Source organism: Brienomyrus brachyistius, chromosome 3 (genome assembly GCF_023856365.1).
Source record: "Brienomyrus brachyistius isolate T26 chromosome 3, BBRACH_0.4, whole genome shotgun sequence".
Lineage (NCBI taxonomy): Eukaryota > Metazoa > Chordata > Actinopteri > Osteoglossiformes > Mormyridae > Brienomyrus > Brienomyrus brachyistius.
In genome coordinates this window covers 13,099,564-13,114,281 of record NC_064535.1, presented here as the reverse complement: position 1 = coordinate 13,114,281, position 14,718 = coordinate 13,099,564, and the positions used below count along the sequence as shown (strand labels likewise).

At 47.1% G+C, this 14,718-nt stretch overlaps 1 protein-coding gene across 2 annotated transcripts in view; it reads right to left on the bottom strand.

Annotated features, from left to right (window-relative positions):
* The window catches only part of hpse2 (heparanase 2), a 58,238-nt gene that overhangs the window by 9,178 nt on the left and 34,342 nt on the right, over positions 1-14,718 (bottom strand). For both annotated transcript variants that reach the window (XM_049009155.1, XM_049009156.1), the window contains exons 6-10: positions 13,176-13,223; positions 8,714-8,807; positions 7,802-7,908; positions 7,520-7,634; positions 946-1,091 (exon numbers count right to left, since the gene is read on the bottom strand). In XM_049009155.1, the coding sequence (XP_048865112.1) occupies positions 946-1,091; positions 7,520-7,634; positions 7,802-7,908; positions 8,714-8,807; positions 13,176-13,223 (510 nt within the window). The remainder of the gene's footprint in view (positions 1-945; positions 1,092-7,519; positions 7,635-7,801; positions 7,909-8,713; positions 8,808-13,175; positions 13,224-14,718) is intronic.

Here is a 14,718-nt window from a genome sequence, read left to right as displayed (position 1 = left end):
GCACTGCCTGCTCCTGGCAAAGGCTTGCTGGCTTTTCCCTCGCGTCTGCTTTCCTTTACCTGCCTTGCACCAGACTTTACTCATTATCCCTGAGTCTCTCTCTGACCCACAGAGAACATGCCATCAGGGCATGGTTTCTGCCAACTGTCAGTCTCTGTGAAGCTCTGACATGTTGGCATAATATAAGGATGCCTTCTGTTTGTATAACAGCATAAATCTGAACTGTGCTGGTGAGGATAACAATTAGCCATATCCCTGCTCGAGTAATGTAACTGTTAGGCTGGGCTTGGGCAAGGGGGTAGCCCCACCTGTAATGGATAACTGACTGGAGGCGGGGAGCAGGCAGTAAGTCTACTCTGGTGCTGACAAGGCTGCAGCCCAGTGATAACCTTCAAAGGGGACAGTGGCACTTTGTATCTGCCCTGGGGACAGACTGGCCCATTGTATCCCCTCCGGTCCAGATGAAGGCTTCAGCCACTTCTCAGCGCCTCTTTCACATAAGAAAAAGATCCAGCATGCTTGATCATTGATACTAACTTTTATGGGTGCATACTTTGAAAGATGGGGTGTCTGAAGCCTGTTATTTATGTGTCTTTACTATGGATAGACGGGGCTTTACACATTTAAGCTGCACCACTCTGGGTACAGTCTCAGGTGTCTGAAAGCCTTCAGGGGGTGCCTGTTTTTGTGTGCATAACTCTGACCCCACACTACCTTGTGAGGGGAACATGCTCCTCGCGTAAGGTCTCAAAGCTCTTCAAGAAATGAAGTGTAATCCTTGACTCCTGATTGAAGAGGCTGACAGCAATGAGCTCCATCATGTGCGTGTGAAGGACACACGTGTACGTCTTGTCTGACTAACCATGCTAGCTCCATTAAGGCTTGGACAGAAGCCATACTGCCCCTCTCCATGGGCCCGGCCTGAGTGTGGGGCTCGGTACTCACTTGTTAAAGCTAGTGCAGTGTGCGTAGATGCGCAGCTTGTCCCGGATCACCCGGCCCGGACGGGGTTTCCTCTGCAGCCCAGCCACATGTACCGCCAACACCCTGGGACCCACCAGCCGCTTGAAAACCAGGGACAGCCAATAGTCCTGCAGTAGCACAGAGACACAACCACATGAGCTAGAGTCAGGTAGAGCCTGTAAGAGCCACTTCCAGAAGATCCTCTGACTAGGGACTCTCCCCCTGGGGGCCGCCTCACTGTGATGCTTCTAAGCCAGGGACCTTCTCTGTGGGACCCCAAATCATTGGGCACCCTCTCCGTGGTAACCCCCTCGCCAGGATCTCTCTCCCCAGAACCCCCCCTCACTGGGACCCCTTTCCCCAGGGTCCCTCTCCCTGGGAACCCCCACACTGGGACCCCTCTCACCAGGATCTCTCTCCCCGGAATCCCCCCTCACTGGGACCCCTTTCCCCAGAGTCCCTCTCCCTGGGGACCCCCTTACTGGGACCCTCTCTCGCCAGGGTCCATTTCCCTGGGGACCTCCTCACTGGGACCCTTCTCACCAGGGTCCCTCTCCCTGGGGACCCCCTCTCTGAGATCCCACTCACTAGAGTTCCTCTCCCAGGCGACCCCCCCCACTGGGACCCCTCTCGCCAGGGTCCATCTGCCTGGGGACCCCTTTTTTGAAACTCCACTCACTAAAGTCCCTCTCACTGGGGACCCCCTCACTGGGACCCCTCTTGCCAGGGTCCATCTCCCCGGGGACCTCCTCACTGGGACCCCCTCTCGCCAGGTTCCCTCTCCCTGGAGCCCCACTGGCTGGGTGCCCTGCAGGTGTGCCCACAGGCTCGCCGATGAATGACTCCCGATCATGATGCGCTGCAATATAGCCACATGTTGAGCTCTTAGCCCAAGATGCAGCACAGTTTATTTAATCACAGCTGTATGCTATACAGGCAGTCATAATAGTGCATTTTCTGCAAGACTAAAAGGGCAGGACACTGCAGAGGCACCGCTGATGCCGCACATGACGTGCTGCCACCACTCACTCCAGCATGGAGGGGGATGTTTAGTCTTTTTCCAATGCAAACAATCCCACGGACTTCTCAAGTCTATTATTGAAGGAGACACTTTCTTGGATTAAACAGTGAACTGAATTCCAAAAGGAGAGCATGGAAGCTCTGGGCTGCGGACTGAGGGGCACAGTAACAATAGGGTTCACCCCTCAACACAAAGAGGTCATGTAAACAACCTGAACACGTAACACCAACGAGTTAAATTAACACGGTTTCACAGAGCAGCCATTGTGAACTGCGCTATAAAGACTATGGATAAATAAAACTACAGCTATATAATAAAAAAGATAAACATTCTGATGAGCTCCAGGCTGCACTACTGGGGGAGAGCCATGAATCAGCTGCCCTGTTTGTGCTGATGAAGTTAGGAGAGCGCAGGGAGACGCACCGACGGAGGCAGCCACGAGCTCCCGCGGAGCCGTGATGGATCGCACAGCTGCTGGGATTCCAGACACGAGCACACGGCGTCCTAACAGCAGGCCATGGCTACAGGAAATGGCCCTTCGTGTCGGCGAGCTTCACCGCAGGCTGCGCAGCCCGGAGACCCCCTCGGCCCAGGTGACATTCCACAGGCGAGCCTGGCTGCGCGGTTCTAAAGGAGGGCGGCCACTGCCCAATCAGAGCCGAGCCGAGCGTCTGCGTCCGAACCCGGGGCTCATCCTGTTGGCTCCTGATGCTGGGGAGCATAAATCAAAAGTGGAGGGAAGCGGCAAGACGCAGAGAGGACCGACTGCTGCGAAAAATGGAAACTATGACATAAAGGTTAGCATGTAAACATCATGACGAAAACCCGTAAACACAGCATCTATCATTCCCAGCATGGTTATAAAAGGAAACACGTTCTGTTGCATAAAAGTTTCTTTTGCAGACAATTTATGTGGCAGTCCACCTACACTATATTGTACATGTTTGATTTGTATCCCCTGCACCAATCATGGTGTAAAGGCTGAGAGGTGTCTTAAAAACAGCACAGGGGAGTCAGCAGTAGCCTGACCTCGCTGCGAAGCCTCGCTTCTTGAGGCAGGACTAAAATCATGACAAATCTTATAATCAAGCAAATAGTAGGTATGCAGCACTTACATACTACTTACACTGGTTACACACTATTTGCATATTTCCTATGCACTGCTTAAGCACTGGTTATGCACTGCTTACATCCTGCTTATGCGCTGCTTACTCACTGCTTACATACTGCTCATACTTCATATGCACTGCTTACACACTGCTCGTGCACTGCTTACATACCACTTACGTACTATTTACATACTGCTTACGCACTGCTTACACACTGCTTGTGTACTGCTTATGCATTGCTTATATACTGTTTACACACTGCTTAATCACTGCTTACATACTGCTCACACTTCATATGTACTGCTTACATACTTCCTACACATTGCTTGTGCACTGCTTACACACCACTTATGTACTATTTACGTACTGCTCACACACTGCATTATACAACTCTTATACAGCCCTGTGCTGAATCCATGAAGGGAAGTTACTTTGTGAAGAATTATTCCAGAGATATGCTGTCCTAGAACAGAACTATGCTGCCAAAATACCAATAATACAGTATAATGTCTTCAGCACTTCTAACATGCTGCAGAAAACAGAATGCTGTGGTTACTGCTACCTTCTCAGAGGTGTATCTGTGTCAATTTTCTAGCTGGCAGGATGTTACCAGTGACTACTGGGTCTTAGGGGGGAAAAAACTCTAAGATACCTGCAATAATGTCGGCATACATGTTTGATGGCATCTGGAAAACACAGCTTCCAGATGTGCCTTGGCCTGTTCCAAGCCCCCAGCACTTCAAACATAAACGGGCGAGTTCTGGGAGACCACGACAGCAGGTGCCTCGAGGAGAGACCGAGTCCACACCCAGCAATTAAGGTACAGCCTCCTACTATATGGGGCTGTTCAAGCTGTGTGGTTCGGACGTGCCGCTAAAGGAGTGGCAAAGCTCCTTAGCTGTAAAATGGCTTCATCAATGCTCACTAGTGACACCAAGAAAGTTCTGTGCAGCTATGCAATAACCCGCCTGTACGTGATGTGAGGCAGAGACCTCGTCAGGTTGCCTTTTCCATTTGTTAGCTAAGAAAAGACAGAAAATTCTTGGCGCTTCCTGTTACAGTAACTCAGCGTCCCACCAAAAGGAGGCAGCGCAGCCCAAAACAGGAAACCCAACTCCTGGTTTCATCATGTGAAGCAAGCTCTTTGGATGGGAGAGAAACATTGCCACAGAAGCCGTTAACTGCCCTGCACTCGCAGATCAAAGTGTATGGTGAAAAATTAGCCTGTGTTAAAGATAGGTTAACAATGCACAGGCCCGTCTAACTCGGGGCATGTGTGAAAGTAATGTGAGAATGTGCTGTAAATATTTACACAGCCATAAACATCGCAGCGAAGAAGACGGGAAAGTGCCATGTGACGCGTGCTGAAGCGTGACCGTCGAGGCAGAAATGGGGTAAATCTGCAGCTTCATCCTCTTCCGGGGGAATCAGACCTCCGGTGACGCATGAACGGCTTGGAGATTTAAAGCGCATTGGGAAAAGGGGCGAACCTATAAGCGGCATTTCTGGAGCTTCCTAGTAAAAGATGAGGTGTGATCCGCAACACGCAGAGCTGGGCAAGAATGCCAGAATAAGACAAACGGAGTGTGATTTTACAGATTGGCGATGTAACCGTATAACAGTCTGTGGCATTTGTTTATCTTAGAAAACATCAAATAAAACGCATAACTTGAAAAGCTTTGCCTGCAGTTTTACATCTGTTTATAATACAAGCAGAAGGAGCATTTTAAAGGCGTCATCAGTGCTGACATGGAATCTTTTACAGATCTGAGTCGATTCACTTACATTCTGTGCAGTGAAGACATATAAGGCTCAGTTTTTCAGGAACAGCTGGATAACTTCTCGGTAAAAAGGTGGCGCACCAAAGAAGCCAGCAAGTGTAAAACTATTGTCAATTTTTCCTTCACCAGGTTCCCCTGTCTGCCTTTTCAATGTATTTGGCACAGAACAGATTATTCAAAAATGTTCTACTGTTTTCTGAGGTATATGGCACTAATCATCTGTATTGTAGATGTTAGACTTACAAAAGTAAATTAATAGTCCCGGATTTTCTTGCTTAAATACAACCCTCCTGACAAGTGGCCACAACTCGGCAGGCAAACGATGCAGCAGAGTAAATTCCACGCTGCCCATATGACGCATTCTGACATCAGTGGTGAAAGCGACACTCTGCATGCATGTATGTGCAGAACAATGTGGCCACTGCTGAAACCTCACCAGTATCGTGTGTCTTTTAATGCAAACCCTGTTATTCTCTGGCATCCTGTATGCATTGTGCTGCGACACACAGCAGCCTGCTCTTGCTCAAGGACTCCCCTACCACCATAGCACCTGGGTATCCAGAGTTTCTTTACCTTACAACGATGCAGCTTGTAGTCTAGGCTGGGGTCGGATTGTTTACCTCTGTCGTTTTCCATAAAAGCAACATTGCGTAATTTTAGGCAGGGTACTTTCCGTTTGCCAGTTCCACAGAATAAACAGTTCCTGAACTATCCTTTAACACAAGATTACCCACAAAAGACAATAAACGCATGTTTTCGATGAGGGAACAGAACCTGTTAGGCTTTAAAGGGAAACTGCTCCTAGTTCACGCTTAACCCAGAGGCCTGTTTGAGTTTGAACAACAGCATGTGTACCAGACAGGGGACCTACACAGATTTCTCGAAGCCCCTCGCAGACCGGCTCATAAGGATAGAATGGAGAGTCCGACCCATGGGGGAGGAACGTGGGAGGCAGAGAAGGAAGAAATGAAAATGGCAGACGAAGGGGAAACGAGGGCTCAATGGGTCCAGTGGCCGTTCTGGGTGCAGGATTAAAGAAAAGAGGCTGGGGTATAAATTTCCTTGCAGTCTGACAGGTTGGGGCTGTTGCGAATTCTCTCAGTGGGATGCCTGGCAGTTTGCAGAGACGCCCAACCATGTTAAAAGCATTGTGATCCCAGTAGGGGGCGATTTTTCCTAGAAAAGAACTCCAGAAAATAACTGGACAGGAGGAGGAAAATGATGCCTTTAAAATATATCGATTATACAACATTTTGAAATGTCCGGAACACGTAAGCATGTTCCAATCAGGACAGAACGGAAATATTGACCATGTCTGCTCTGTGCTGTCTGCAATTTATTTGACACCATTCAGCAGCCTGCAGCTATTTCAAAAATTTCTCATGCACACAAATCCATGTCAAAACCGCAAGTGATTTTCTTACTCTAGTTTGGATAATATACAAAAGGTTGTATAATCCATTTTATTTGGCCCTTTGGATTTTTTACTCTCATTTTTCATTTAAAAATGGAAGCATGCTGATGTTGAAATAAGACGTACCACACATTTCGTTTTGATGACACAGTTATATGGTGTTATACAAATCACTCACCGGCATGGTTCCACCACATTACCAACAAGCTCGTAGTAAAGCAAACCCCTTATTCACACCTGCAATGCCCAAAAAGTGAATGCATTGCCTGCAGCAAATAATAAAATGCAGACTAAAGTGCCGACATTAAAAACCTCCCCACACTCATGTTTCTTTCTATACAATTACAATCAGAAAACAAACAATAAAGATGAACCAAATAAAGGCTCTGACAGTACACCAAGTGATCGAAGATGTGGCCAAAGCACAGACCAAGAGCTCCCAATGCCAGCACACATAAAATGCCTCCCCAGGTGGGGTCAGTACTGGTCCTGGAAGCCAAGGCCTTGTTAAGGTCAATGCTGGAAGGTGCCAATCCCTTGCAGAAAAACAGCCTGTGGCTGCAGCCTCGGCAGACCAGAGGATAAGGTTGCATATCTCTCAGCGGCTTGCTGTTCAGGGAGAGGGTCCCTTACCCGGGACTACAGACCTGGGGCTAATGTTTCCTGCACCATTCAACACGCTTAAACGGCTTTCATCTGAGCTAATAGCTCCCACGGGAAAAACTCAGAGGTGGCAGCACTGCGGGCTGCAGAAACAGCGGCCGGCGTGAGCCGGAGCTCAGAAGAATATCCTTCATCACTTTGAGCGGTGGGCACAGAGAGCACAGTGACCTCAGTGAACACAGAGGACACAGTGAACACAAAGAACAAAATGAACAAACAGAACCCAGAGAGCACAACGAATACAGGAAGCACAGTGAACACAGAGAACATAGGGAGCACAGTGAACACAGAGAATATAGAGAGCACAGTGATCACATTGAAGATAGAGAGCACAGTGAACACAGAGAACATAGAGAGCACAGTGAACACAGAGAATATAGAGAGCACAGTGAACACATTGAAGATAGAGAGCACAGTGAAAAAATAAAACATAAACAGCACAGCGAAAACAGGGAACATAGAGATCACATTGAGCACAGTGAACACAGGGTACACAGAAAGCAATGCAAGCATAGAGAGAATAGTAAGAATAGGGTCCCAGCTGCTAGATTCCGGGGATGCAACTCACAGGCAGTGGATTGAAGTGCTGGTCGACGAGGTGGTTATAACCGTAGTCGAAAAAGGAGTGCCGAAGCACAACATCGATGCCCTGCACCGCAGACATGCCCAGAGTATTCAGCCATCTGAACACAGGAAAGGAAAAAACAGACTGAAACACACACAGTAAAATGGCGAAAAAATGGATTATATAATTCATGTCATGTGAGAATAAGTGGAACTGGCTAAGGGCTCTGGCTTGTCTATCAGTGAACTGGAGCAGCGAGAGCAGTGTATGGGGAGCAGCACTCACAGGAAGCCAGCAGCGTACGTGTCAGACAGGTTGCTGGTGCCCAATGTCCAGGCGGGACCGACTCCGCCCAGCCAGACCTTCTTACCGGGAGTGTGCGTCTTCACGACCTGCAGAGAGACGAGAGAACGAATCGCAGGACAGGAAAGTCAGGAAGGCATTGAGGATGATAATGATGCTTGACTGAACGGCCGCCGTCAAACAGGAGGAAACGCCATCAGCAATGGAGAACACCAGCGTGTATCTCCAGAGAACAGGGGGGAGCCAGCAGAGGTGGCCATGTGATGACGTCACTGTCGCCGCTAGTGGAGTGACACGCCCACCGATGCACCCAGGCCAGCACTGGCCGCTCGGTCTCAGGGGAAGGCCAACAGCAATGGCTCAGCCTGTTTTCGCAAGTCATGCGGTTGTGTAAGTGTGACAGAGAGCCCTATGACAAAACAGTGTGACTGCTCATTAGCGGGGCACACTGCTTACTGGGGTGGGGGGGCGTGGGGGGGGGGCTCAAACCTGGCGACAGGCTGCCTTGTAAAGCCCCTCCATGCTCCAGCGTCACATAACAGATTCTGCTCTCCACCCTCAAAGCACATCGCTCAGCTACTCACGCTTGTTAAGGGCTTCTGACAGGGCGTTTCCCAGCAACCCCCAGGGCAAGAATAATGGGGCAGGAGAGCTAATGAGGGCAAGACAAGCTTTATTACCTCCACGCCCCGGACACACAGCTGTAATTACACAAGGCTGCCAAACACCTCTGGTGCTTGGGGCCAGCAGTAATAAAAATAAAATCCATCCATCTTCTTGAGAGGAATTTTGTGTACACATTGTATACGGGAGGTTTGGGATGCGGTGTCGTCTCCTCAGACGGCTTCCTCTCTGTCATCGTGTCCGTCTGCATACGGAGCGGCGCTGCCTCACCTTCAGCACCTTTCCGATCTGCTCACTCAGCGTGTCCAGCAGACGCGTCTTCAGGAAGTCGTCGACCTTCAGCACGCGTCCATCGATGTAGTAGCTGGAAACACAGGGCACGCCGCTTAGCATATTGAACTTTGAAAACTGGACCTATTAAAAGAGTAAGAAATATATATTTATATTTGTCGACATCTGAAAAGTGTCACATAATCCTTTTAGCCAGAGACCTTCTCTGAATCGGCTGGCTTAACATGAGTGTACGAAGTCCATGAAAGCAGTGGTATAACAGAGCAGAACGAGCATGAAGATGTCTGCACGAAGGGCACAGCCTAACAGACTTCACTGTTCCTCCAGACCTCGATGCCCAAACAATTTACAGCTCCGTGGAGACGCACCTGAGAAAGCAACAAATCTTCATGATGCCTTAGCACTCGCTGCAGTGATCACTGCAATCCATCACACTGTCTCGGCGGGCTGATCGGCAGCCTTACAGCTTCCAGAAGAGCGGCAGTAGTGACATTCTGAGTGGACCTGAACAGGACTGTGCAGCATCACCTCATTTTTGTCTAGGGTTAACATATTATTTGTCCTGCTGTCCTGACGTGTCTCAGATGAAACAGCTCTTCAGATATCTGTCTAACACTGTCTATAGTGATAGATAAGATCACATCGTATAGTGAAATTTGAAACAGTTATCTTGGTTCATTTGGAAACACTTAAGCTGCTCAAAGCTGCTGAAAGCTTATAACATATAAAAGTATCCCAAAGAATGACAAGTACTGGTAGCTCATGAGCAAATACCGGAATGTTGTGGTTTTCATCCCCAGCTGAGCTCCACCAGACTTTGAGAGTAACAAACATGAAACGGCACAGCCTGCAGGATTCAGACCTACAGAATAATCTTGTTTTTCGGCAGTGCTTCAGAACAACAGTGCTCTGAAGTGGAGCATTGTCCTTTAACTGGCAGCACAGAAACACACACTTACCCATGCGAGAATCATATAAACAAAGAAAAAGATCTTGTAGTTTAGCAGAATTTATATGTTCTCCGCGGACCCCAGAGAATGCTGCCTCAACCACTCATGCTCTGGTGATTGATAATGAGGTGATAATTAGGCTTGTTAAATATTCCAACAATAATCATCACCATATCCATCAAATGCAGTACAGCATGGCCCGAGTGAACGCTGCATAGCTGCTCACCATTGTATCTAACATATATTTTATTTAACCCTGCACTTGATGTAATCCAGTAACAGTAGGCATTTAATGTCACAGCATAATTTCATGGCAGAAACAAAAAAAACACTAGTGCAGTTACAATGTTGCTCTAAACTTTCACCATGCTGTCACATACTGCTACATTGCTCATGGCATTACTGGGTTGCCATGACAATATACCACAGACAATGAACAAATACATGTCTGTGAGGTCCAGAAAAGGCCTTCATCTACTGACACTGCAGTGAAGGCCTGACTTACAAAAATAAGGAAGCTCACTTGAAGGCTCTGTGAATGTCTCTAGTTTCTTTTTGACTAGTCATATACATTTAAGCTTGTATTTATATCGTACTTCTGTTCTAATCAACAGTGGCTGAAAAGAGTTATTGTACGGCTGCATGTCAGACATGTCATATGAGAACATACCGTAGAAAGAAACACTGCATGGTTCATACAAACAAATTTTCACCGACTTTGAAAACCAGCCCAGAATTCTGAAACATATGCCGAGCTTCAGGGATACAATCACTGCTGTGTGCTTATTGGCCTCCCAGCAACAAAAGATCACAGCTCCAGGTCTGCTTTAGGAAGGACTGACTATGGAGACTGATGAATGCTGGCGGTGACCTGTGGATCCTGGTGCTCCCCGATTCAGAGCTAAGAAGCAGGTCTGCGGTGTGCTTGCTCATCGCGATGACCCCCCCGAAGCAGACTCAGGGACGGGGTACTCTAACAAGCCTCTTCTGGATCACAGAGACTGGTGCTGCCCGCACACCCTGAGAATGTGAGGCATTCCGGAGGGAACGTGAGATTCCCACTCATCCCTTTGACGGCTTTTTAGCGTGACGCTCTGCTCTCTTTAATTAGGCTGACCTATACTTTAATGAGTCGGCAATTAGAGTGTTCAAAGACAGACCGTAGCCCCTGGAGCCCCCAGAGGCCCAGATGCAGGACTCCTGCTAGTTACAGAGGGAAAATCAGCACCTCTTCAAATTAGCACAATGCTCTTAATTACTTTTAAAAGCTTTGGTTGGCAACTCATTTTCCACTCAGCTCTTGCAGGGCTGAACTTCTGACTCTGCTCAGTCCTCCTCCAGTGCGCAGCCAGCTTCCGCAGTGGCTGGAGGGGGTATGGACAGCACACAATGCCTGCACCTGCTTCTGATCTACAGGGGTGAAGCATGTGGGCTGACTAAACAGCTAAAATGGGCCAGAATGGCAGGCAGGGTCAGCATACAGCGTACGGTGCATACCTTCAGACGCCTCTCTCTCCTCCTCCAAACAAGCACATCATACAGCCAGGCTACTTAAACACCTCCCTAACAGCAATAGGCACAATACAAGTTCTTGCCTGCATGTGACCACTCTACCCAAACAACGCTGATCACAACAAAAGTGAAGCTGTGTGCAGGAGCTGGGCCTTCTGCCTGCCCGTGTGACCTGTCAGTCACACGCACAAGGGCAACAATTACAGGGGATTACGGCCTCTCTGATAAGAACACTCTCTAGTCATTTATAAAACCTTTCGCTTTAATAATCCAAGGAATGCACTGGGTAATGAGAGCCACAGCTGCCGGGTGGGGGGGGGGGGGGGGGCGTGTCACATTCCCCTGATGGGAAGGAGCACTACATCACACTGGCATCCACGTTCATCACACTGTTAATGAACCTGTCATTTTTGTTGCAGAACGACTAATTAGAAGCTATTCTGATTTACACTAAGCAATGTTAATATGACACTAAAAGGTTACACCACGCTAGTTTTTACATGACTGACCGATTTCTGAATATAACGCACAGAGAAATGAAGCCATTATGATGCCAATATCAGTTCCTGTGGATATCTACTTAGCTGTCTAATGTGTGTAAAAATGTGTAAAAATGTGAACTACAACGTCAGCAAGAATAAACAAAAAAGAAAAAAAAAACAACTGAGGAGAGCTAATGTGGAAACTGCGCCTGCCACTGCTTTGGTGCAGCTGGTCACAGGATTAAACTTCCGGCATACTTTTAACAAAAAGGGACTTTTTACTGCACTTTGATTTGAGCAAACTTTATGAGATTAAAAGAAAAGACTCAAATTAGAGTAAACATGTGTGCGGCGCAGGCATGCATGGGGCAGCGGGAGCCGGATCTGAGAAACGCTCCTAGAGACAGGTGTTTGCGATTATGAGCTTGCTGAGACCTGAGTCACGAGGAGCAGCGAGTGTTTGCAGGAAGAAGGCTCAGAATAGCGGGCCGGAAAACTCAGGCTCATCATGAACCTCCACTATTAACACTGATATTTGGGTGGTTGTGAGTGCAGCGAAGCAGAATGAAGTCAACAATGCTGTATATTTAAAAAAAATATGTTGATGTTCTAAAGAGGAAGACTTCAGACTCAAGAGGTTTACAGATAGATACGGTGAGCAGCTGAAGGTGCGCATAATACTTTAGTGCAGTGTTTCCCAATCCAGTCCTCAGAGACCCACAGACAGTCCATGTTTTTGCTACTGCTGAACTTCCTGCCAGACAGTCCATGTTTTTGCTCCCTCCCAGCTCCTGGTAGGGGTCTCTGAGGACTGGATTGGGAAACACTGGGAGCAGAAAACATGGACTGTCTGTGGGTCTCTGAGGACTGGATTGGGAAACACTGGGAGCGGAAACATGGACTGTCTGTGGGTCTCTGAGAACTGGATTGGGAAACACTGGGAGCAGAAACATGGACTGTCTGTGGGTCTCTGAGGACTGGATTGGGAAACACTGGGAGCGGAAACATGGACTGTCTGTGGGTCTCTGAGGACTGGATTGGGAAACACTGGGAGCGGAAACATGGACTGTCTGTGGGTCTCTGAGGACTGGATTGGGAAACACTGGGAGCAGAAACATGGACTGTCTGTGGGTCTCTGAGGACTGGATTGGGAAACACTGGGAGCGGAAACATGGACTGTCTGTGGGTCTCTGAGGACTGGATTGGGAAACACTGGGAGCAGAAACATGGACTGTCTGTGGGTCTCTGAGGACTGGATTGGGAAACACTGGGAGCGGAAACATGAACTGTCTGTGGGTCTCTGAGGACTGGATTGGGAAACACTGGGAGCGGAAACATGGACTGTCTGTGGGTCTCTGGATTGGGAAACACTGCTTTAGTGGATTTAACAGTGGTATTAATATTTATATTATAGCTTATAATTCCCAAAACGATGTATGTAATAACTACATCCTTGTGCGAAATAAGGACTGAAGATAAAAAGGGCAGAATACCTACTGTTGCCACGTAACTGCATCTACAGTGGAACCAGCATTTTTCATGAACCTGTTGAGAGAAGTAACATGACAAAATGAGCTCATGTAACATTCCGACATTATTCAAAACCTTATTGAATATAAATTAAAAACAAAGGGGAAAATCTTCTGTACAAAGATTTAAAAAATGTCTTAATTTGTTTTTGGGAAGTAATTTTTAAATGTGTATTCAAAGTTTCTTGCCTTTTTAGGGAGTACAGGAACAGTATGGTGCAGTATATCGTATAGGTATGTATACAGCGTATTATAATGTTTGCATAGCACCCAAGCCTCATAACGTACTATTGGACAGAACATAACCCTAACTTGTGTTCCGCCAAATCTCTCAAGCAGGGGTTAATTAAGGTTTAGTTCTTGGCATACTGTACTTCAGAGAGAACAGTTTTTATGTACAATTGATTTTTTTGTTTACATTCTATCTGTTCAGTGTTCTAGTACGGCTTCCCTGAATGTTCACATAGACATTTATTACTTTAGAGTTTAGTTTATTGGTTTGAGTGGGCAGTAGGAACTGAATGTTATGTTTAAAATGCTTTTCTTTTTAATGCTGTTTATGGTTATACATGTTTATTACAATAATTATGAACACTTAAATGTAATGTTGGTTTATGGCTTTCATAAGCCCAGCAATAGTTTATTAAAGAACACTTATATTAACACTTTATTATCCTAAAATTACAAGTGTAAAAAAAACTGGACAGTTACACCGATTTCCACATTTATTCAAATACAAACGCAAAGAATTCTACTGCTGAACAAATACAAATACAAATAAAAATACAGTGTGCTCTGCACATCCCTACTAGCCACACCATTTCCACGTCCACTTCCCAGTCCACATCACCACTGACCTCATCACTTACAAGCATCTGAACTGAGGCAGGTATAAGTGAAAGGCCACAGCACAGTATATGGATGGCTTAAAGCTTTCCCCTGGTCTCTACACCATATGCGAAAGCCTGGGGCCAAGCCAAGAGCAGCAGGGGAAATGGGCACAGCCAAGCCAAGAAGTGACGGCCTCCAAACAGGCAGAATGAAGGGATCCTGCCAAGCGTAAGTGTGCTGTACATGTGAATGAAACACTGCTGCAGTCCACTGAACACTGCCTATACATTACATGCACAGAGTGGCTACCAACTAATATCAGTTCCAACAAAACACAGCTGATAGTGAGTGCTAGAGTATAATGCACCCTCAAAAGCTCTTCTAATAGCAAACAGGGACAATTTGAACCATTTTAGCGTAATTCAAGCAAGACATTTGTTTCAATATACACTCACTGAGCACTTCATTAGAAACATTGTACTAATATTAGGTATGGCCTCCCTTTGCTCTAAAAACAGCCTCAATTCTCTGTGGCATGAAACAAGATGTTAGAAACATTCCTTTGAGATTCTGGTCCTTGCTGATGTGTTTGTATCACACAATTTCTGCAGATCTGTCAACTGCACATTCATGCTGTGAATCGCCTGTTCTACCGCATCCCAAAACTGTTCTACTGGATT